We start from the raw sequence: 23812 nt of genomic DNA, 5'->3' as shown, positions 1-23812 counted from the left end.
ATTTTCCATTTTTTTTCTTTATCTCTTAATTCCATTTCCATGAATTTTTTGAAGCCTCCTCTTGTATAGTCTCATCAAAGAAAACACAAAAATCAGCATCATCCCTAGTATTCTTTTGTAGCGTTTGTGCTTTATGGCATTGTTACTGATCATTGTCAACAAATCATGTTCATCAAACACTATATAAACCTGTTTGGCTAGCCAGAATGATAGAATATTTTTAAAAGGAGAGTATTAGTTTATTAGTGAAAATTGACTAACTTTCAGGAAAACAGTAGGATTTGCAGATTACAGTCTCATCTTCATTTTTCAAATGAAATTTTGCATGTGTTTGTTACTTGACATTGATACATGACACATTAGAGAATATCTGATAAGATAAAACCCTCCTGATAGTATTTGGCATGAGCTGTTTACAGTTCTGGTGTGGTGCTATAGGATAAAGCACTAGGCTGCAAGGTCAATTTGAACCGCAAGGTCAGTGGTTCAGACCTACCATCAGCTCCTTGGAAACCCTATCCAGGGTTGCTGTGAGTTGGAACCAACTCAATAGCACTTAACAACAATATCAAAGCAGTTTTAATACAATGCCCAAAATAAATCTTACTATTTTTTAAATATTTAAAAGTTCAGAAGTGATTTTTTTGAAATGTCAAGTTGGAAGCAACTCGACAGCACTTAACAACAAAGCATTTTTAATACAATGCCAATAAATATATCTAACTATTTTTGAAATTTTGGAAGTTCAGAATAGATATTTTGCAATTAAATCTTTCTATTTGGTCAGAGGAAAACTGTATAATATCTTATTGCCCCTTTTTTTAAGTGTAATTTTGTTGTTGTTGTTGTTGTTGTTGTTAAGTGCGGTGAAGTTGGTTCCAACTCATAGCAACCCTGTATAGGATTTCCGAGGAGGAGCTGGTGGGTTTGAACGGCAGACCTTGTGGTTTGCAGTCCAGTGCTGATCCTGTAACGCCACACAAGGAGTCCTAGTGTAGTTTTGTTGTTGTTGTTGTTGTTGTTGTTGTTGTTATGTGCCGTGGAGTTGGTTCTGACTCATAGTGACCTTGTTCAGGGTTTCCGAGGCTGTAAATCTTTGCGGGAACAGAAAGCCTCATCTTTCTCCCACGGAACAGCTGGTAGTTTCGAACTGCTGACCTTGCGGCTCACAACCCGATTCATAACCACTACACTACCAGAGTGCCTTAGTGTAGTTTTAGGGCCATGTAATTGTCAAATGGAAGAAATGAGGAGATACAAGAGCTGAACAGAAAATTTCAAAGATCAGCTGGAGAAGATAAAGACTTATAACAAAATGTGCAAAGATCTGGAGGCAGAAAACCAAAAAGGAAAGAACATGCTCAGCATTTCTCAAGCTGGAGGAACAAAAGAAAAAATTCAAGCCTCAACTTTCACTATTGAAGGATTCTCTAGGCAAATTATTGAATGGTGCAAAAAGCATCAAAAGAATATGGAAGGAATACACCGAGTCACTGTACCAAAAGAAAATGGTTAATGCTCAACCATTTCAAGAGGTAGCATATGATCAAGAGCCAATGATACTGCAGGAAGAAGTCCAAGGTACATTGAAGGAATTGGCAAAGAACAAGGCACCAGGAATTGATGGAATAAAAATTGAAATCTTTCAAGAAAGTGAGGCAGCACAGGAGGCACTCACCCATCTCTGCCAAGAAATTTGGAAGACAACTATCTGACCAACTGGTTAGAAGAGATCCGTATTTTTGCCCATTCCAAAGAGAGGTGACCCAACAGAATGCAGAAAGCATCGGATGTTATCTTTGATATATCATTCGAGTAAAGTTTTACTAAAAGTAAAATGGTTACAAGCAAACATTGACAGAGAACTTCCAGAGGTTCACGCTGGATTCAGAAGAGGCTGTGGAACGAGGGATATCATTGCTGATGTCCAATGGATCTTGGCTGAAAGCAGAGAATATCAGAAAGATGTGTACCTGTGCTTTATTGACTGCACAGAGGCTTTTGATTGTGTGGATTATGACAATCTATGGACAACATTGCAAAGTATGAGTATTCCTGAACACTTATTGTGCTCATGAGGAATCTGTACATGGACTAAGAGGCAGTGGTTCGAACAGAACATGAGAACACTGAATGGTTTAAAATTAAAATTAAGAAAGATGTGATACTTATTCAACCATATGCTGGCAACTAATCCAAAAAGCTGGGTTATATGAAGAAAAACATGGCAACAGGATTGGAGGAAGACTCATTAACCACCTGCGATATGCAGATGATACAACCTTGCTTGCTGAAAGATTAGAAGACTTAAAATATTTACTGATGAAGATTGAAGAGCACAGTCTTCGGTATGGATTGCATCTCAGTGTAAAGAAAACAAAAATCCTCACCACTGGACCAATAAACAACATTCTTATCAACAGAGAAAGATTAAAGTTGTCAAGGACTTCATTCTTCTTGGATCAACTATCAAAACTCATGGAAGCAGCAGTCAAGAAATCAAATGACGTATTGCATTAGGCAAATCTGCTGCACAAGACCTTTTTAAAGTGTTGAAGAGCAGAGATGTCAGCTTGAGTACTAAGGTGTGCCTTACCCAAGCCATGGTATTTTCAATAACCTCATATGCAGGCGAAAGCTGGACAGTGAATAAGGAAGACCATAGAAGAATTGATGCATTTGAGTTATGGTGTTGTAGGAGAATATTGAAAATACCATGGGCTGCCAAAAGAACAATCAGATGTGTGTTGGAAGTAGTGCAGTCAGAGTACTCCTTGGAGGCCAGGATGGCCAAACTTCATCTCTCATGCTTCAGACATATTGTCAGGCGGGACCAGTCGCTGGAGAAGGATATCATGTTTGGTAGGGTAGAGGGTCAGGAAGAACCCCAGCGAGATGGATTGGCCAAGTGCCATCATCAATGAGCTCAAGTGTGGCAACCATAGTGAGGTTGGTCCAGCATCGGGCTGTGTTTTATTCTGCTGTGCATAAGGTCACTATGAGTCGGTAGCACCTAACAACAACAATTGTCAAAATCAATGATTCTTCAACTATAAAATGTTAAAAGTGACTCAAAAATGCTATTAAAATACAGGTTTTATCACCGTACCATTGGATTCTAATTCAGTCAATCCCAGTATGGTCCAAAAAGTCTGCTGAAGTGACTGATGTTAAACTGTTAACTCCTTGAGAAAAACTGATCTAATGCCTATAAGAAAAAAGGTAGTCTCGGTTTTGAAGGTGACATTAACCCTTTTGAAAAGTGGGTGACTCTGTGTTTTCCATGTGACAATCAGCTCTTGAAGAGTTCTGCTCACCAGGGAAAAGGTCTCTGGACTCCATTTCTGTAAAGTGAACGCCTGCCTACAGCCTGCACTATCCTTAGACTCATCAGAAACTTAGACTTAGACTCATCAGAAACATTGTTCTTCCTGGAAATCATACTTTAAGTATATTTCAGGCATCGTTTTCCTTTCAGAAAGTGAACTGTCCTGGTATAGATAGGTATTTAATTTTCACGAGGCCCTAACTAAAATACCGATGAATTTTTTTGTGAGTGGTTTAGAGTTTATTCTATTCAAGCCCTTGGGGCACAGTGGTTAAGCACTAGGCTGTTAACTGAAAGATTGATGTTTCGAATCCACCCAGAAGCTCCATGGGAGGGGAAAGACAGAGTAATCTGTTCTCGTAAAGATAGCAGCATCAGAAACCTCGTGGGCCAGTTCTACTCTGTCCTGTAGGATCACAGTGAGTCCAAATCCACTTGATGGCATCTAACACCATCATCACACAGTGTAGAATGCTCTTGAACTTTGGAATAAATGGATTTTTTCAGTGTGAAATAAAGCGTTAGATGAAGATGAATTCTTCAGCTTTTTCCCTCTTGTCTTATTATCATGTTGTTGATCAAGGGTATATATTTACACTGTACTGACCCTGACTACAGTGGGCATTGTACTTCAGACTGACACTTTATCATTCCTACGACATAAAGTAACAATGAAATGTATACAGAGACCAACTATGATCCTTCCTTCCACCCCCCCGCCCCAGTTGTCACTGTAGGCAATATATAAAAACATTTTTATGAATAAAAGGTTCTCAAAGACTGTTCTCAGATGCAGATCTAATCATGTACACAGCCCTTACAAAGAAAATGGAGCCAGATGTGGTTCACCATTTATAGTTACACACATGGCTTCAAGCATGGAGGAATACAGTAAATTCAAAAGGAATTCCTCATGAAACTCTAGTGGAATGTAATCCTAAATTTAGAGGGAAGATAGCAGTGGACTCAATTCAGATTGACTTATGCTGATTTACACTAGGATTTTGTGGGTTTCGAAAAACCAGGCTGCTAAATTGTTCTTAATTTAAACACATACAGCTTCTGATGTTTCTGCCAGATTAGCTGTTGGTGATCTTTCGGTGGTACTAATGCTATTGGAACACTACTGTTTCTAATTTTTGGCGTCCGATATAATGTACAGTTGTGCCTATTTCATCATGCTAATTTTTTTCCAAGTGGTACATGTTTTCAGTAATACAAGACACATACATATACATAAGCCCTCATACATATCCACATATGTGTTTTGGGTAGGTATACTCTGGCGAGATACACAAATTATATGTGTTCTTTATTTAAAATGAAAGAAGTATTTTTTTATTTAGTATTCAGAGTACATATTTTATTTGGATTTCATTTAATTTTAGGTACCTTTAATAAAATTAACTTAAAATTTTAGTGTATCAGGTCTTTTTGAAAGTCGTATGTGAAATGATAACATTGATAGATGAAACAGATGTTACATTTAGTGAAGCTTCTAGAATTTCCCTTTTTTTCAAGGTCGCATTATTTTAAATTCAATAAAAATGTTTAAAACATAAAATGAGTATAGATTTTACTGTTTTGAAAACTATACCCACCAGAAAAGTGTGATTTTCCTAAATATCATCTTTTTGAGATTAGAAACAAGACTAGCTGAGGGAGTACCAGTGAGGAGAATTTTCACTAACACAGTTCTCTGCCACTCACTTGAACATTATGAAATCATATTATAAATTGTGTTTCATTTACTGAATTTCAAATAAGTAGAAGGGTCAGAGCTGCTGGTAATTATTCAGTCACATCAAGCTTCACATATAATAGTTTTCTGCTGAAATACAGATCAAGATCAGTTTTTCCAGAACCTGGCCATCACCTGGGCGCTTTCTAAAACTCTGAAGTCCTTGGCCCTGGCATCTGCATTTTTAATCTCTGTACATGTTCTTAGTGCAGCTGCTTTAGCATTAATGTTTAGGAAATGCTAGCCTAGAGGAATATTTTATGCTTTCTGCGTATCATTTTGGGTTTTGGCTTTTTTTAATTTTTATTTTTTTACTGGTTTTCTCTTCTAATTCTCCTAGTTCTAAATCTAACTCTTCTGGTACTGGATCAGCGCCCTGGTAGATTTTAACCCTCATTTAAACTCCTACACTTATTCTGTTGTCTTTGTTATCAGGCGCAAAGCATTGCTCTGCATTCCAACCATGTCTTACAAGTAACGTAGCTTTTGTGTTTTAGGACAAAAATGGCATTTTCAGTACTTGTTAAACAATATCAGAATTACTGTGATGTGGTTCAATATGCTATCATTTTGTGGCCAGGATTTTATAACTATTTGTATTTTCACAGACTCTTACAAAGTTTCATAAACTTTACAGTTAAATATCTGGTTGTTGTTGTTGTTAAATGCCCTTGAGTTGGTTCTGACACATAGCTGACCCTGTATAAGATTTCCAAGGAGTGGCTAGTGAGTTTGAACTGCCGACTTTGTGGCTCAAACTGACCTTGTGGTCCAGTGCTTTATCCCATAGCGCCGACTTTTCTCTGTCTGAAGATAACATGTACATGGGAGAGAATGGTTTTGTGCATTGTCTGGTGCTGAGGTTTGGGATGTGGATTCCTCTGGAGTGTGTACAGTATCTGAATTCCTTTACTAGTACCACAAAAGCTGCACACTGCCAACTTTTCTGACTTTAGAGCTCTAAATTAAGGCCAGTTCCTTTGCTCATCCCACAAACTCTTTCATGTTCCCTAACCGCAGCCTGAGAAAGGCGCCTTGGTTTCAACAGCAGCAGAGCAGCACATGTTGACTTAATTCCTAAGACATGATGACAGTGGTCTCTGTGCCACTAAAAGCTTTTCTCTTTATTATTTTCACTTGAAGCTGGTTTCCAAGTTTGTCTTGCATATCATGTGTGTTTTGCAGTGCCTTCAGTGCTGCTCAGGAAGAGCAATGGAGGTTCAAGGAGCAGCAGTTCAAAGTACAGATTGCTCAACTGGAGACTGCCTTAAAATCCGACTTAACAGACAAAGCTGAAATCCTTGATCGATTGAAAACGGAAAAAGGTACATATAAGATAACTACTGACTTACTCATTTCAGAAGTCACATGTTTATTTGTTGAATCAATCCATTAGTGCTGGCATCTGTTGTTTGCCAGGCATCTTACTACCCATTAGGGACACAGCCTGTGTTAAAAGCTTCCCTGCTTCATGAATTCAGTAGTGCTCAAAATGCCCCTCCAGGAAGCCTAGACTGTATATCAAAGAAATTATTTTTTTCTCTGTGTTACCAATATTCAGTAGTCTTTAATCTGTTTCATTTTCCTACATTCTGAGCCTTTTTTTATTCAATAGTCAGCAAGTGTTTCTTGAGCACCAACAAATGCTAAACACTATTGTAAGTTCTGGAGCTATAGCAGTGAATAAAACTCCATCCTTGCCCTCCTTCTGCATATATTTACCAGGGAGAAATCAACAACAGGGCAATCTGTCATATGGGGAGTAGCGGAGGTGGTTCCTTGCCGTTTTTAGCAGGTTAAAGGAAGATCTGTAATAATGAGATGTTGAGCTCCACTCTGTGCCAAAAACTAATAAATCAAACCCATTGCCATCGAATTGATTCTGACTCACAGCGACCCTGTATAGACTTTCGAAGGCTATCAATATTTACAGGAGCAGAAAGTCTTATCTTTTTCCTGAGAAGCAGTCAGTGGGTTTGAACTGCCGACCTTGCAGTTAGCACAATGCTTATCCTACCTAAATATAAAAAAGTCTTGTCAGGATGTTGTTTTTGTGTACCATTGAGTGGTTCCAACTCATAGTGACCCTGTATTGGATTTCTGAAAGCAACTGGTGGGTTTGAACTGCCAACTTTATGGTTACCAGTCTAGAGTTTATCCTACAGTGCCATACCAGTGCTCTTGTCAGGATGTCCCTGTTAAAATAATAGTCATTAGTAAGCCTCATGCCTGAATCACAGATCTCACCCTCCTTCTTATTTCATAGTGAAACAATATGTAGTCTTTGTAGACTATAAAATATAAATAAAGGAGATGTCAGAATTACTCTTGAAGACACATACAAATGCACAAGAGAAATGAATTATTTGCTTCAAGTGTTGAATCTGTTTGCTCATCTACTAAAAGGAAACTAAATGCTGTGATTGATACTAAGGTCTCTCCCTTAGAACAGTCATAATTTATTTGCATGAAAAGATTTGAAAGTTTAATACAAACTCAGTGGGGGGAAAATATCAAATGAATTCTTTTATATATTGATGTAAATTACAAATGCCATATTTCATTGACAATAAGGAATATGTCTTGTCATATTTTAACATTTCTGAAACTGGGATTCGTATTAGTAGTGATCACATTTTAAAATTTTAGTCTGTGATCTTTTTTCATATATTAACATCTAAATTTGTAATGCATATTATTATAATTGATGGAATTTTAATTTCCATAAAATACATTGTTGTTGTTGTTAAGTGCCTAGGGTTTCCAAGGAATAGCTCATGGGTTTGAACTGCCGACCTTGTGGTTCACAGTCTAGTGCTGATCCTACAGTGCCACACCAGGAGTTCATGAAATATGTTAGTGCAGTCTTTATTCACTAAGTGGTTAAATATGATAACTGTTATGTTTGTTTGTTTTTTACAGAAGATTGTGAATAGAATAAAATGTTGACATGATTTTGGATCTGGCAGACGTTTGAAAGTTTTGATGTTCTTGATTTTAGTATGCATGATTGGCTACTTAACACAATGCTTTCTCTTAGTCGTTGCTCAATAAATTCCTCTTCACAGAAGAAGTACTGTATATTCCCTCTCTCTTTTCCAAAAATTGCTTTTTCTTAGAAAAGGAAACTAAATATTATTTACGTACTCTTTCTAATACCCTAGATATCAAGAAACTCTACTTGTTCCACGATGTAATTCCAAAACTCACCTTTTAGACAACTAATTGATGTCTGGAAAGACAGTCTTCTTAGGGGGAAAGAATCTCGATGTTTTCTTTTGTTTTTCTTAACTTACTGTTGTTGAATTAATTCTGAAGGTTGTTGGTAAATACTACAATTATTTTTAAATGTGATTAATTAGTCCTGTCCTCATGTTTTTTACTGTTTCTTTTTTAATTTTGATATAAAATATAAAGTTTTGTAACTTTTTATTGTGAATTGTGTGAAGGTTTACAGAGCAGACCATCACTTACATTCAACAAATCACACACTTCATTTCATCTCAGTTATAGTCCCCTCACTGAAATATCACTTATTCTACTTCTTTCTGTGTTTCTTCTCTCCATTCCTCCTCCTTTCCCCATCCTTCTAAATTTTGGACTTAAGTAAATGCTGCCCTGTGGATCTTGATTCGCTGACCATTCTTTGGTATGCATGCTTCACTATTGTTGTCTCCCTTCTATACCTATCTTATTACTGCTTGGCTGAAAATTGAGCCATGAAGGTGAGTTCAGTTCCAAAACTGAAGGGTGGCCAAGGGCCACAGTCCTTGACTTCTACCAGTAAGCCTGATCTTTTTAGGATTTTTGAGTTTTGTTCCACATTTTCACCCAATCAACCCAAGACCTTCGAATTCCCTTTGAGAGCACTCGGTGTTGGTTGCTGGGCACCATGTAGTTCCTCGGGTTTGGGGGGTCATGGAGACTGATGCTCATGTGGTCTGCTAGTCCACTGGATGAATTGTGTCCAAGCGCCTTCAGTTTTCATCCCTCTTCTTTCCTGCAGACTGGGAAAGACGAGTAGTTGCACCTTACATGGTTGCCCCGGCCAGTACTCACCAAAATAGGGTATAGAACATTGTCTTTGTGCACTATAAGGTACAAATACCTATTTGGGGGACATTTTTGGGTGATAAAAATAATCCACTTATTCTGTTTTCTTAAAAGCCCAGTAAAAAATGTAAAGTTCTTAAAAATCATTCAATCCAACAAACTTCACGATAATCACTGTTAATATTTTGATGTATGTCCTTTGAAAGTTGCTTCTGTATATATAAATATCCTGTCTTAGTGTGCTTTTTCTCTTTAGTATACTCTGAAATAATTCCTTGTATCTAATGTCTGTTACAGTTTTCCACTGTGTACATGTGACATAGAAGATCTAACAGTCTTTAAGTAGCTTCAGCTTTTTAAGTGCCATAAACAAATCCCTACGTGCCAGTCATTACACATTTATCTACTTATTCCTTAAGGAAAATTGCTAGAATTAAAACTGTATTTTATGTGGCTTTTATTTTACAAACTTTGTTGGAATAACCTGAAATTGGATTTAAGTTTTCATTTCTTTTGAATAATTTGCAGGAGGTACTAGGAAAAATATTACAGCTTTTAACTATTTTCCAGGAAAAAGCTGAACAAAAAAAAATTTTTTAATTGTCTATCCAAAGAAGTCTTTCATTTAGAAGTTACTTTTGTATTAACTATTTTGAAATTGTTGAATATTACTTTAAAAGCCCTTCGCACCTTTTTCTGTATCAAGTGTTCTTTGCCTGAAGATGTTTCGCTGTCTTCTTGTAGTCATTCACCTAACTGGCAAATTATTTTTAGAGAATACTCACCTCTTTATTCAAGGTACAAATTAGTTTCAGATTGTGTGAATATGTGGGGGAAGGATATGTAAATGCAGCTTGCATTTGGTTAATGCTTAAATTAACTGCATGTGTTTAAGAGCCTGCTTTTGAAAGTTCCTTTCTATCTTTAGCTGAAATGCATAATTCAGTATAATGCATATGGTTATATTGATCACAGCTGAAGATATTAGCACAAAGGAGTTCAGAAAATTGTTTAGTTGAATTGTTCTCTGCACTCTGCTTATTAATGGTGTGCTGGAAGAACATAATTTTAAAAGAGTGAAATGTTATCTCATTTGAATAAAATGCTGTTTAGCTTAAACTGCTTTTTGTCAAATCATAAGGTAAGAAGGTTATTTTTCTTCTTATACAGGATACTTTGATATTTCATATTATAATTCAGCAAGTCTGTTTCCTCTTTGAACTACAGTGTCTCCATATTGTTCAAGACCCAGGAGTTACATCCCAGAAACAATTTGGGAAAGAAAAAAATATATAGTGGGTAATTCGCCATAAGATGTAGTAGAAAGAACTTTAACTCCTATTCTGGAATGTCTTAGATGATTTTCCCACTAACAACACCCTAATTCTTAAAATATCAGTGAAATAGAGGCAGTGCTATTGAAACAAAACTCAGTAAGGGATGGAGATATTTAAATACGTTTATACCTATTAGCAGTGTCGGTGGTTCAAGCTCACCAGCTGCACCTCAGCAATCCTATATAGGGTCGCTATGGGTAGGAATCCACTGGATGGCACTTAACAACAACAACAACAACAACATACCTATTAGCAGATCATTCTTAGGAAGCCTGCTGTGAAAGTTTGACAGGATAGAAAAACTGAGGCAAAATACAATGTGTCTGGAAGAAGACGGGCTCCCTTACCAGCAATGCATGGCTATCGCTTCAGTTCTACCTCATAGCGGCCCTATGAGTTAGAGTTGCCCCCGTAGGGCTTTCCAAGACTTTAAATCTTTATGGAAGTGCACTGCCACATCTTTCCCCTGGTGAGTGCTTAACCACTGCACCACCAGGGCTCCTCCGCTCACCCTTGAAATCCCAGGACAGTTTCGTTTGACAGAGAATAAGAAATTATATTGAAAACCTTTGGCTTTACATATTTCTAGATGCGTTCATCTCCTTTTTTGTTACCTAACCATTCTATCTAAGTCTTGTTTAAGTTAATCAACAAAAAGTTTATCTCCTAAGAATTCGTTTTTATTAATAACTGTATTTTTTTGTTGAAAGACAAATATTTGACCTTTACCTTCAAAATTCCCAAGCTTATTCACATTTGAAAATTCAGTCCTTTGATTCACTAAGCATTAGTAATTTATACTTTAGGATAATTTCTAACCTTTCCTCAATAGGATAAAAATGTTAGTATATTTCATATTAAAATGTCTCCATCTACCCTAGGATCACAAATTGTTTTACATTTTAGTTTTCCAAGAAATATGGGACATTAAAAACGTCTGAATTTAATCCATTTTTTCTTAACTATTTAATTTTAACATTTTTCCTTATATATAATATTTATAGCTTGGGAACACAAAGCGTTATAAAAGAAACATTTTTGTTTAAAATGCAGTCTGCAAATGTACATAAATAAAAGAATTCTTGGCAGATGTGTTGATTTCAATTAAGTTTTTTAAAGAAGGTAAGCAGAAATGTACAACTTGGATTGAGGCCTGGTGATTAAGATCAGTCTCTGAGAGCAGGATGAAATTCGTGGAGACACTCTGGAGGCTCTGGTTCTGAGGTGGTCCACAGGGAGCCTTCAGAGGAGGCTACTTCCCACCACAGTGAACTCTAGAGGAGACTGTACTTAGAACAGAGACTAAAGAATGTTGGAGATTAGTTAGCTACCTCTTATGCTTTGCTTTTTTTGTTGTTTTTTTTTAAGTTAAACATGTTTGATCATCAAAAGCAAACTAAACCCACTGTTGATTTCAATTCTTATGGCCCCATGATGTTGTGAAGTTGAGTTGGTTCTGACTCTTAGTGACCCTGTATAGGGTTTCCAAGGAGCAGCTGGTGGGTTTGAACTGCAGACCTTGTGCACAGTCCAGTGGTGATCCTACAGCATCACACCAGGAATCCATAAGACAGTGTTTATCTGCCTAGAGTCTTCCCAAGGCTGTCACTCTTTACAGAAGCAGATGACCACATCTGTCTCCCTTGGAGCAACCAGTGTTTTTCAAAGCACTTTCACCCCTGTACCACCATGTAGGGTTCCTAAATGGTCTCTTTTTGGATTTGCTGTCTTCCTACTCTACACTCCTATAAGTTGGTTGTGATGAGGGAGTGCCTAGGTCAGTGTAGCCCATCTTCATTCCTTAACAGCTTTCAGTATATGTGCCAGTAATTAATAACAGGAACTCAAATGAATAAAGAGCACACAAGAATTATGACTACCACCATGTACCAGGAGATGTGGCGTGGCGCTGCAGGTTAATGTGCTGCAAGGTCGGTGGCTCATGGTCATCAGCCACTCCTCAGAAACCCCCATACAGGATCACTATGAGTCGGAACCGTCTCGACGGCACTTAACACTACCACCACCACCATGTACCAGTCCAGAATGCTTTAATTTCTGCCTATCGTAATAGATTTCTTTGGTTTAAACAAAAGTTTGCTTGGTTTAAAGCATAGTTGACTGAAATTATGGAAGCCATTTAATTGCAGAGAAATTTTATTGTTTAATACAAATACTTCATGCTAAAATTCGGGAAAGAACATTCACGGAACTCAATTAAAAGACAAAATTTTTCTTTGCATGCCTTTCAGGACCCTTACTAAGTAAGTAAAAATCATAGTTTTGGAAACATATTTTCTTAGATACTTGAAATAGAATGTTCCTTTGAAGTCCCAGAGGCCACAGTTTCCTCATAATAATACTGTGAATTTAAGTCTTAAGTTTTTGATAAGCAAGTGAATCATATGGTAGACACATGAGAGTTGTATTCCTTTCTCATTCCCCTGCTGCCTTTGTCTAGCTGCTGTGTCCGTGTCCTCCCTGGCCATATCACTAGATCAAGCTTGATATATGTCAGGAATTGAATCTATTTAAAATGTATCTTTTCACCTAATTCTCACTTACCTTTCTACATGTGTTGACTTTGCTTTTAAGACCAAAATGAAAAACTCATTCAAGAGAATAAAGAACTACAGATACAGTATCTGGAACAAAAGCAGCAACTTGATGAACTTAAAAACCGCATGAAGTTTTTCAACAAGGTAAACTAGGAAATAAACTCTAATTTTGTTACGTAAATATTTTAGAAAACTGTACTACAAAGCAAAAGAATACAAATATGTTACTTATTTTATCTGGCAGTTTATGTTCAGAATAGTTGACATCTGATTGTGAGCTTTTACCTTCTGCTCTGTTGCAGGAGGGTGATGTTAATGTGGATGAACTGAGTGAAGCACTCCTGCTTATAAAGGTAACTTTCTGGACTTCACCATAAGCTGCATGGCTGCAAATAACTGTTTCAGTGTGAGGACTACTCTTTTCCCTTATGCACTTGGAGAGGGTATTATTTGTGCATTTTCTGAAACTTCGTGCCTCTTTTGCTTATATACATGGAAATCATATTCAACTCTACTAAGACTCAGGAACGTAGTCAGGTGACATTTAACATACACCTATTTCGTAATGACATCAAAATTACATTCAGATAGACCTCAAAACTCTCATGCTGAGCACTTTTTCTAACAGTAATAAACATTTTTCTTTAATGCCCCTCACTATAAAACTAAGGTTTTTTTTCTGTCTTATGAAACCTTAATGTTGTACTCTATATCTTAAGGAAAACATTGAATCTTCAATGTAATAAGAATAACTTCCATTTCTACATTATTCTATTATTTATAAGAAGACACACACAAAAAATACGTTTTTTTCCCTTTCAGATAATTGCAGTATAGATTTTAATCACATGAAGAAATAGAAATAAATGTACATTCTTTTTACATGTCATGAAATTTTTTTTTCTGTAATTGTTCCAAATGTCAATCCAAATATATTTTCTGTATCAGGACTACCTTATTCTTGATGAAAAAAGTGAGAATATATCTGTTTTCAATTAAATATTTTTATTTGCTGTATCTTTAATAATTTATATGATCACATTTTAGAAATTCTTGTTCCAGTAATAGAATATATCTTTGTTTTAGTCTCAGAAAGAGCAAAAAAATGGAGACCTTTCATTTTTAGAAAAACTAGACAATAAAAGTAATAAAGATCTAGAACATTCCATGAGAGAGCTGCAAGCAACTCATGCAGAAACTGTGCAAGAACTTGAAAAGACAAGAAACATGCTAATTATGCAACATAAAATTAATAAGGATTACCAGGTAATGATATAATACATAAGATTCAGAGACTAGATTGCTTATAGTATTCTGTTGGTGGTCTACTAAGAAGTATCATGTTTTATCATTTAGTAGAGTCTTGGTTTTACCACATCTCTATAATTTAGCCTTATACCTAGATCCGTAGACTAAATAGTTAGAAAACAAATGTTTTTGTTTTTAGTCTCTGATTTTAGGGAGCTAAGAGTGGCAGTGCCCTCCCCCTTACTTGTGTTGGCACACTCTGATTTTAGGGAACTGAGAGTGGCAGTGCCCTCCCCCTTACTCTGCAAATGGCCTGTAGGCATCCTGATAGCCTGCCAGACTACGTGTTCACTTTTTATGAGAGAATCATCTTCATCAGAAAAGAAAACATTTTTGTTTGGTTGATTTTTGATTTTTGATTAGAGTTGATTTATGAGCATTGCCAAGCATAATTTACTAAACTCTTATAAGTTATCTGAGGTCAGGAAACCCTGTTGTATCCCCAGGATCTAGAAAATGCTTGAATCATATTAGCTTTGAAAAATGAAAACAAAACATCATAGGTATTGAAACTGGTTATCTCTTTTTTTTTTTCAGATGGAAGTTGAGGCAGTGACCCATAAGATGGAAAATTTACAGCAAGATTATGATCTGAAAGTGGAGCAGTATGTTCATCTTCTTGACATCAGGGCAGCACGCATCCAGAAACTAGAAGGTACAACATGCGCAGTTCTTTGTCCACAAACCAAAGGAATACATACAGCTGGCAGTGTCATCCAAGTCTACACTCACAATTTCTTTTTGCTATATTTTTCCTCAATCCATAGCTATAATAATAACCTATCAAAAATGTTGTTGTTATGGTTTTTCTACATCTTTTCTACTCAAGAATTTTTTGGTAATTGCTTTTTGAATTCAGTGTTGCAGGCCTCATTTCAAAGTACCTCCTCAATTTACTACCTCATTTCTAATTTCTCTTTAATACAGTCTGTGCATCCCGGCAAAGCTGTCTCTTTTCTCTGTTATCAGTTTCATCTTGTTGGGGCCCAGTAGGAGTTTGTTCATTCATTTCTAAGTGAGGGCACATTTACATAACATTAAAGGACAAGTGTGAGTTGTTCAGATATTTGTATCTGGGGGACTTAGTTTATTTTAAAATAAATACACCAAGCAATCATGGTGCTATAGGATAAGCACTGGACTGCTAGCCCACCAGCCGCTCCTCTGAAACCTTGTACAGGGTCTCTATGAGTCACAGCCGACTTGATGGCACATAACAACCAAACAATCAAGGTGCATGTTCAAGACTATACTCTGAAAAATCTACCTAATACAGTTTATGCTCTCCTGAGTCCTGGTGTGGCGCTGTGGGTTAATGCGCTGGACTACAAAGTTAGTTTGAACCATAAGGTGAATGGTTCAAGCGCACCAGTTGCTCCTCGGAAACCCTATACAGGGTCTCTATGGGTCCAAACCGACTCAATGGCACTTAACAACAACAATATTCCATAAATATATGTGTGCGTTATACTGCATAATTGCTCTTCCGTTATTGGACTTCTCCTGTTTTCTGTGACGACAATATAAGTTCCATAGTGATAAGTACTTTGTCTCTTCTGAGTCCTTATCGTGTAGTAAAGTTCAAGGATGAATAGCAGCTGTCATTTCACACCCTTAAAAGTCACAGATAACCCCAAAGAGCTTTTGCTTATATTGATTACATCGGTTGGTATCTATTGCATTAAAAATTGAAAGACAACATTTTTTAAAACCTATTTTAATTCATATGAAAATAATAATAATAAACCCTCTACAAGTTAACATAAGAAGCAGTATTTATGGAAAATAACTATTTTTTTTTTAAATAGAAGAATGGCATTGTTTTATAATTTTTTAGATCTTTTTGTGTCTACTTGAATAGAAGACAGCTAAATTTTTATATTGGCATCTTTCATCAATCTATTGTGATTTTACACGTCATATAGCCTACAAATAACTTATATATTTTTGAGAGAATGTGAGCAAATGTTAAATATGTGTTAGTGTTCTTAGGAAAATAATTTTGACCTCACAGATCACCAAAAGGGTCTCAAGCACCCTCAAGAGACCCCACATCACACTTTAAGAACCATTCCTTTTGTAGACGGGTTCTATAAATACCTTGGCCTGACTGAACAAGTTTCAAAGGACTGTGTGCCCTTTCATTCAAGTTAAAATTTGCTGAGTGGAATTTTCTTGAATGAAAAGGAGGTTACAGAGTTTGGGATTTTCATTCCTTTCAAGTCTTAGTACATCTTTACTAATATATTGTATCTGTCCCCTGCATTCAGTGGTTCATTTCACAAACATGTTGAGGCTCCTCAGCAAAGTGCTGGCTGCTAAGGATACAAATAGGAACAAAGCTGAGACAGCACACTGAAGGAGCTCTCGCTCTTGTACATGACGGGAACAAATGAGAAATATAGTGTACTATCAAGGGTATGAAGCTAGAAAAATACAAATGTATTAAGGAGACATTGAGGGACTGAGAAAAGACTTCTCACAGGTGGTGTGGAGTCTTTAAAGATGGAAGGATTCTCTAGTGAGAATCCAGTAAAAATGCCTAGCTGTGAAGCACTGTGGTCCAGTTGGGAAACCCCATGTGGATCTGTCTGATTGGAACTCAGGCTTAGCAAGAGAACCTGGAGATAACGCTGGAAAGACCCCAAACCCACCTTTGAAGAGTATGCACCTTATTAACCTGGGCATCCACTGAGATACTTATAAGGGATGGATTAATAAAGCTAGAATTGCATCTTGGAGATTATGGTAGTGGTATTGTGAAGAGTGGGTGCGTTTTAAAGCAAGGGAGCAGATTAGGTTCCATAATAATCTAGATCCTAACCACTGGGAGTATAAAGGAGGTGTAGTATCTGTGAAGATGGAGAGGACACGGACAAACTGAAGAAGACTTAGGAAATAGTGTTGGAGAGTAGTGACTCTACAGACACATTGTTTATTGTTGTTGTGGCTTCATCAACTAGTTCTGACTCATAGCGACCCTGTTTGGAGTTTCAGAAAACCACCGACCTTGTGGTTAGGAGTCCAGCGCTGATCCTCCAGTGCCGTAATAGGAGTCCAGATACAGATATACATAGGGTGGGTAAAAGCAAAAGAAGACTAAGGTACTGATGTGACACTGCAGGATCAACACTGGACTGCAAACCACAAGGTCAGCAGTTTAAACCCACCAGCTGCTCCTTGCTATGAGTCAGAACTGACTCATCAGCACTTAACAACAACAACAACAATATCTATATCTAAGGAGCTCTGGTAGCATATGGTTACAAATTGGGCTACTAACCTCAAAGTCAGCAGTTCGAAACTACCAGCTGTTCCACGGGAGAAAGATGAGGCTTTCTGCTCCCATAAAGATTTACAGCCTCAGAAACCCTATACAGGGTCGCTTTGAGTCAGAACCAACTCTGTGGCATATAACCACCACACCATATCTGTATCAATAACTTTTTCTTTTACTCTTCATAGCTATAGATTTGCTGTTAAATGTCATCTACTCAGTTCCAACTCATAGTGACCCTATATGGGGTTTCCAAGTAGTGACTGGTGGGTTTGATCTGCCGATCTGACAGCTTAGCAGCCCAGTGCTTGTTCTATCTATAGTACCACACCAGGACTCCTATCTTTAGATAGGGAGAGTAAAGGCAGAAGAAAACTAAGATGCTTGGGCAACTAGATGAATGGTAGCACCATCACGTGAGATTAAAAGTACAGGAATAGCTAGAAAACAAGATGATACATTCTATTTTGGATATATTGTGTGTAGCTGGCTTAAGGGATATTTAGATAAATGTGTTCAGCAAATCTAAGTTAAAAATACAAATATGGAAGTTCAGCGTATTGATAGAAGCAAAAGACACAAGAGTGGATAAGATCACCCATGGGAATATGTGGGCTAAAAAGAGGATTAAAAACAACCTAGCACAGAAAGAAAAACTCTTAAAAGATGAGAAAAGAGATAGGGGGAAAGCAGAGGAAGATGGGTCACAGAAGCCAAGGCAGAACAGAAGTTTACAAAAGGAATAGTGTCATCAGTGTCAAATAAAGCAAAGTCATCAAGTGACGATGTCAGGACCATAGCCCACAGGATCTGGCAATTAACTGGTTATTGCAGGCCCTCTCTGGAGTCATTTCACAGAAAAAGTAAGGCACACGCTGTTTGCAGGAAGTTGAATCATGTCTATTAGATGAGGAGTTAGATATACAAGTATATATGTTACTCTTTCTAGAAATTTAGGTGTGACTTGAGGGGAAAAGATTACCTAGAAAGGGATATGTCTTTCATACAAAAGCTTTATAGAGATATTGGTAACATGCTTTTAACCTCACATGTTTGAACTATACAATTCCATCAGTTGGGCATACATATACACCTGTAAAATCATCACCACAGTCAAAATAATAAATGTATCTATCATCTCCAAAAGTCAAAAAGGGCAGGAGCTCATGTAAGGAGAAATTGGCTTTAAGGGGAGAAGGTAGTGAAAAGAACAGAGACTGAGGAGTAGATAAATCACCCAAATATTGACCTCAGCTACTCATTCGGAGGCCATTTTTCTTTCTCCTTTTCCCTACTTTAGAGGTTACATTCCAACATAAGTGGTTAAATAAGTAATTTCAAAATAAATGATAGATTTCTGCGTAGAGCAGTGTTGGTACAGAAAAGTCATATGTAGTGGTAGAATTTAAGATTAAGACTATTCACAAAGCTCACTCTTACAGACTTCTTACCACTTCAAAAGCCAGTTTGTATCTTCATGTGTCAGTATTTTAAAATCTCTAAACTGTTATCTTCTCTTACAGCCCAATTAAAGGATATTGCATATGGCACCAAACAGTACAAATTTAAACCGGAAGTCATGCCAGATGACTCTGTGGATGAATTTGATGAAACTATCCACTTAGAACGAGGCGAAAATCTATTTGAAATCCATATCAACAAAGTAACCTTTTCTTCCGAAGTTTTCCAGGCATCTGGAGATAAAGAACCGGTCACTTTCTGTACCTATGCTTTTTATGATTTTGAACTCCAGACAACTCCTGTAGTGCGAGGCCTCCACCCAGAATATAACTTTACTTCTCAGTACCATGTCCATGTTAATGACTTATTTTTGCAATATATTCAGAAGAATACTGTCACTCTTGAGGTCCACCAAGCATACAGCACAGATTATGAAACAATTGCAGCATGTCAACTGAGATTCCATGAAATTCTAGAAAAAAGTGGTCGAATATTTTGCACAGCCAGTTTGGTTGGTAAGTACAATCTTATAAGATATTGATCTTGGAATTTGATTTATGTATTAATATGGTGTTCTACATTAGCAGCTTCTCTTAGAAATGAAAAGTGCCTTTAGGATAAGGTCAGCATTCCCTAATTTAGCTACCTACCCATATAGTTCATTGGATTATCTTCAATGCCATTGATACAATACAATAGCTTGTGTGTGTGAGTGTGTGTGTGGTTAAAGAAGGAGCCCTGGTAGCGTAGCAGATTACACGTTGGGCTGCTAACCAAAAGGCCAGCTTTCAAATATACCAGAGGCTTTCTGCTCTGGTGAAGATTTACAACCTCGGAAACCTTATAGATTCGCTATGAGTCTGAACCTACTCAGCGGCACACAACCACCACCATTAACCACAAGGTTGGCAGTTCAAACCTACCAGCCGCTCCTCAGAAACCCTACGCAGGATCACAATGAGTCGGAATGGGCTCAACGGCACTTAACAGCAACAATAAATATACAACGATATAGTCTGTATTTCTACAACATGACCAGTGACTATATGTGTGGAATACACAGGAATAAAACTGACTAAATCTATGGAAAGAGTCAATAGAGAAAGTCAGCATCATCAATCAGAAAAAGGACAAGAGCCTACTACAGAACAGACCATCAATTGTTCATATACAAGTTTAAGTTGAAGCAGAAGAGAAAACAAGTCTATGAGACCCAAAGCATGACCTTGACTATATCTCACCTGAATTTAGAGAGCATCTCAAAATCAGATTTTGTACAGTGAACACTAATGAACACTAATGAACATTGTTGGATGACATTAGGACATCATACATGAAGAAAGCAAAAGGTCACTAAAAAGAGAGGACAAATTAAAAAGACCAAATGGATGTTGCTGAAATTTGCTTTGAAATATAGAGTAGCTAAAGCAAATGGAAGAAATGATGAAGTAAAAGACAATTTCAAAGGGTGGCTCAAAAACACAAAGTATTATAATGAAATGAGCAAAGACCTGGACTTAGAAAAACAAAAGGGAATAACACACTAGGCATTTCTCAAACTGAAAGAACTGAAAAAAAAAAAAAAAAAAGTCAACCATCAAGTTGTAATATTGAAGGATGCTATGAGCAAATACTAAACTAAGCACAGGAAGCATCAAAAGACAATGGAAGGAATACTCAGGATTGTATGCAGTGTTCAACCATTTCAGGAGATTGTGAACAAGAATGATAATACTAAAGGAAGGCTGTACAAACTGCACTGAAGGAATTGGTGGAAAACAAGGCTTCACGGATTGGCAGAATACCAGTTGAGGTGTTTCAACAAATGGATGTTCCAAAACTGGAAGTGCTCACTTGCTTGTGCCAAGAAATTTGTGCCAGCTACCTTGTCACCCAATTGGAAGACATCCATATCTCTATGCATTCCAGCAAAGGTTATCTGACAGAATAGGGAAATATAATCGCCCAATATTATTAATAACACATTTAAGTAAAATTTTGCTGAATATAATTCAAATATTATTGTAGTAGTGCATCTAGAGTAAAGCAGGGAACTACCAGAAATTCAAATCAGATTCAGAAAAAGACATGGAATAAGAGATTTTATTGTTTTTGTCAAATAATCTTGTCTAAAAGCAGAGAATACCAGAAAGATGTTTAACTGTGTTTTATAGACTATGCAAAACATTCAACTATGTGGGTCATAAGAAATTATGGATAGCATTGTAAAGAATGAGAATTCCAGAACCTGTACATAAACCTAGAGGCAGTTGATACTGCATGGTTTAAAACCAGGAAAGGTGTGCATCGAGGCTGTATTCTTTTACCATACTTATTCATTATGGATACTGAGCGAATAATTCAATAAGGTGAGCTTTATGAAGAAGAATGTGGCATGAGGATTGGAAGAAGACTCATTAACAACTTTTGATATGCAAATGATACAGCCCTGATTGCTGAAGACAAATAGGATTTGAAGCACTTACTGATGAAGATCAAAGATTATATCTTGACATAAAGAAAAACCAAAAATATTTACAACTGGGTCAATAAGCAATATCATGACAAATACAGAAAAGATTGAAGTTAAGGATTTCTTTTTACTTGAATTCATAATAAATGCCCCTGGAAGTAGCAGTCAAGATAGCAGATGACATGTTGGACTGGGCAAATCAGTTGCAAAGACCTCTATAAAGTATTGAAAAGCAAAGGTGTTACCTTGAGGACTAAGGTGTACCTGCCTCAAGCCAGCATAGTTTCAGTCTCTTCATATGAATGCAAAAGCTTGACAATAAACAAGAAATCCTGAAGAATTGGTCCTTTGGGATTAGGGTTTTGGCATAGAATATAGAATGTACCATGGACTACCAGAAGAATAAACAAGTCTCCTGGAAAAAGTACAACCAGAGTGCTTCTTAGAAGCAAGGATGGCAAGACTTTTTTCACCTAGTTTGGAAATGTGATCAGGAAGGACCAGTCCCTGGAGAAGGACATCATTTTACTTGGTAAAATAGAGGAAGACCCTCAATAATGTAGATTCCCTATTAGTCAGGGCTGACTAAGAACACCTACCAGCAGTAACAACCAGCAATGGAAGAGTGTTCCAGTTCACCATATCATTGCCACCACTTATTTTGTGGTTTTTCTGATTGTAGGCATCTTACTAGTAGTGAAGTAAAGTCTCATTGTGATTTTTATTTACATTTTCTTAATGGCTAATGACATGGTATCTTTTCAAATGTGCTAATGTCCTTTCATATATCTTCTTTTTAGAAATGTCTATTCGAGTCCTTTCCCTTTTTTATAAATTGGATTGTTTATCTTTAAAGAGTTCAAGAGCAAAGATGTCACCCTGAGGACATCTGACCCAAGCCACGGTATTTTCAGTCACCTCAGATGCAGGTGGAAGTTGGACAATAAACAAGGAAGATTATAGAAGAATTAAGGAGCTATGGTAGCATAGTGGTTACAAATCGGGCTGTGAACCTCAAGGTCAGCAGCTCGAAACTACCAGCCATTCCACAGAAGAAAGATGATGCTTTCTGCTTCCATAAAGATTTACAGCCTCGGAAACCCTATAGAGGGTCGCTATGAGTCAGAACCGACTCCACGGCACATAACAGCAACATAGAAGAATTGATGCATTTGAGTTCTGGTGTTGGAGAAGAATATTAAAAGTACCAGAGACTGCCAAAGGAAAAAACAAATATGTATTGGAAGAAATACAGCAGAATGCTCTTTAGAAGCCAGGATGGTGAGACTTTGTCTCTCATACTTCAAACATGCTATCAGGAGGGACTAGTCCCTGGAAAAGGACCTCATGCTTTCTTTTTTTCTTTCTTTTCAAGAATGGTGAAAATTAATGGAGGGTTTTGAGTGGAGAAGTGACAGGGTTGCACGTAGACATTAAAAAATCCCTCTGGGAGCTGTGAGAATAATCTCTCGGTGGCAAAAGGAAAAACAGGAACAATATCAGGCTGTTGTATTAATCTGTGGGGAAATGGTGGTGGAATAGGATGGTAATCAAAGAAAGAAGGAGAAGCGGTCATAATCAGTACAGATTCTGTGGGGAGCTTCAAAAAGGTCATGCATAAATTCCATTATCTTTAATTTACACAAACTTTTTCAAGTAGAAGAGACAAGAATTTCTGGCTTGATCAACCAGGAGAGTGATATTGAGATAGGGAAAGCTGAGAAAGAAAATCATGAATTCTACTTAGACAGAGTAAGAGTGTCTTGTCTATTAGACATACAAGTGGCGATGTCAGATTGTTGTTGGCCGGTTTCAACTCAGCAAAGTAGAACCATCCCATAGGGTTTCTTGGCTATAATCTTTACAGATGCAGATCACCAGGTCTTTCTTTTGTGGAGCCACTGAGTGGGTTTGAACCGTCAGACGTTCAATTAGCAGCCAAGGTAAGCAATTGGATATAAAAGTCTGAAGATCAAAGATGAAAATATGCAAGTGGAAGTCATTAGCATCTGGAATCTATTTTAAGCTTGGGCCTAGATAATATCAAATAGAAAGGGAGAAGAGAAGTGGGGAAGGACTGAGACTTGGTGTGTAGAGCAGACGACATACACTGGTATATTGCCTACAGTGTCTATTTGGCATCGCTGTAGTGGTTTTCCTTCTACTGGTGGTACAGGAGAGAAGTGGGAAAATGCCAAAGATATGTTGAATTCGTTGATTAGAATGTGGAGTGTCTTATTTAAATTCAGGCTTTTTATTGTACCTGTCAGACTTCA

General features: G+C 37.1%; 1 protein-coding gene across 1 annotated transcript in view; it reads left to right on the top strand.

Moving 5' to 3' along the window:
- The window catches only part of RPGRIP1L (RPGRIP1-like), a 198812-nt gene that overhangs the window by 75535 nt on the left and 99465 nt on the right, over positions 1-23812 (top strand). Inside the window, exons 10-15 of the mRNA XM_006863520.1 lie at positions 6255-6394; positions 13055-13161; positions 13320-13370; positions 14104-14283; positions 14863-14980; positions 19126-19578. Coding sequence (XP_006863582.1) covers positions 6255-6394; positions 13055-13161; positions 13320-13370; positions 14104-14283; positions 14863-14980; positions 19126-19578 — 1049 coding nt within the window. The remainder of the gene's footprint in view (positions 1-6254; positions 6395-13054; positions 13162-13319; positions 13371-14103; positions 14284-14862; positions 14981-19125; positions 19579-23812) is intronic.

The sequence above is a fragment of the Chrysochloris asiatica genome, unplaced genomic scaffold, assembly GCF_000296735.1.
Source record: "Chrysochloris asiatica unplaced genomic scaffold, ChrAsi1.0 scaffold00055, whole genome shotgun sequence".
NCBI lineage: Eukaryota > Metazoa > Chordata > Mammalia > Afrosoricida > Chrysochloridae > Chrysochloris > Chrysochloris asiatica.
The sequence above is the reverse complement of the archived record's forward strand: the minus strand, read 5'-3'. Positions and strand labels throughout refer to the sequence as shown.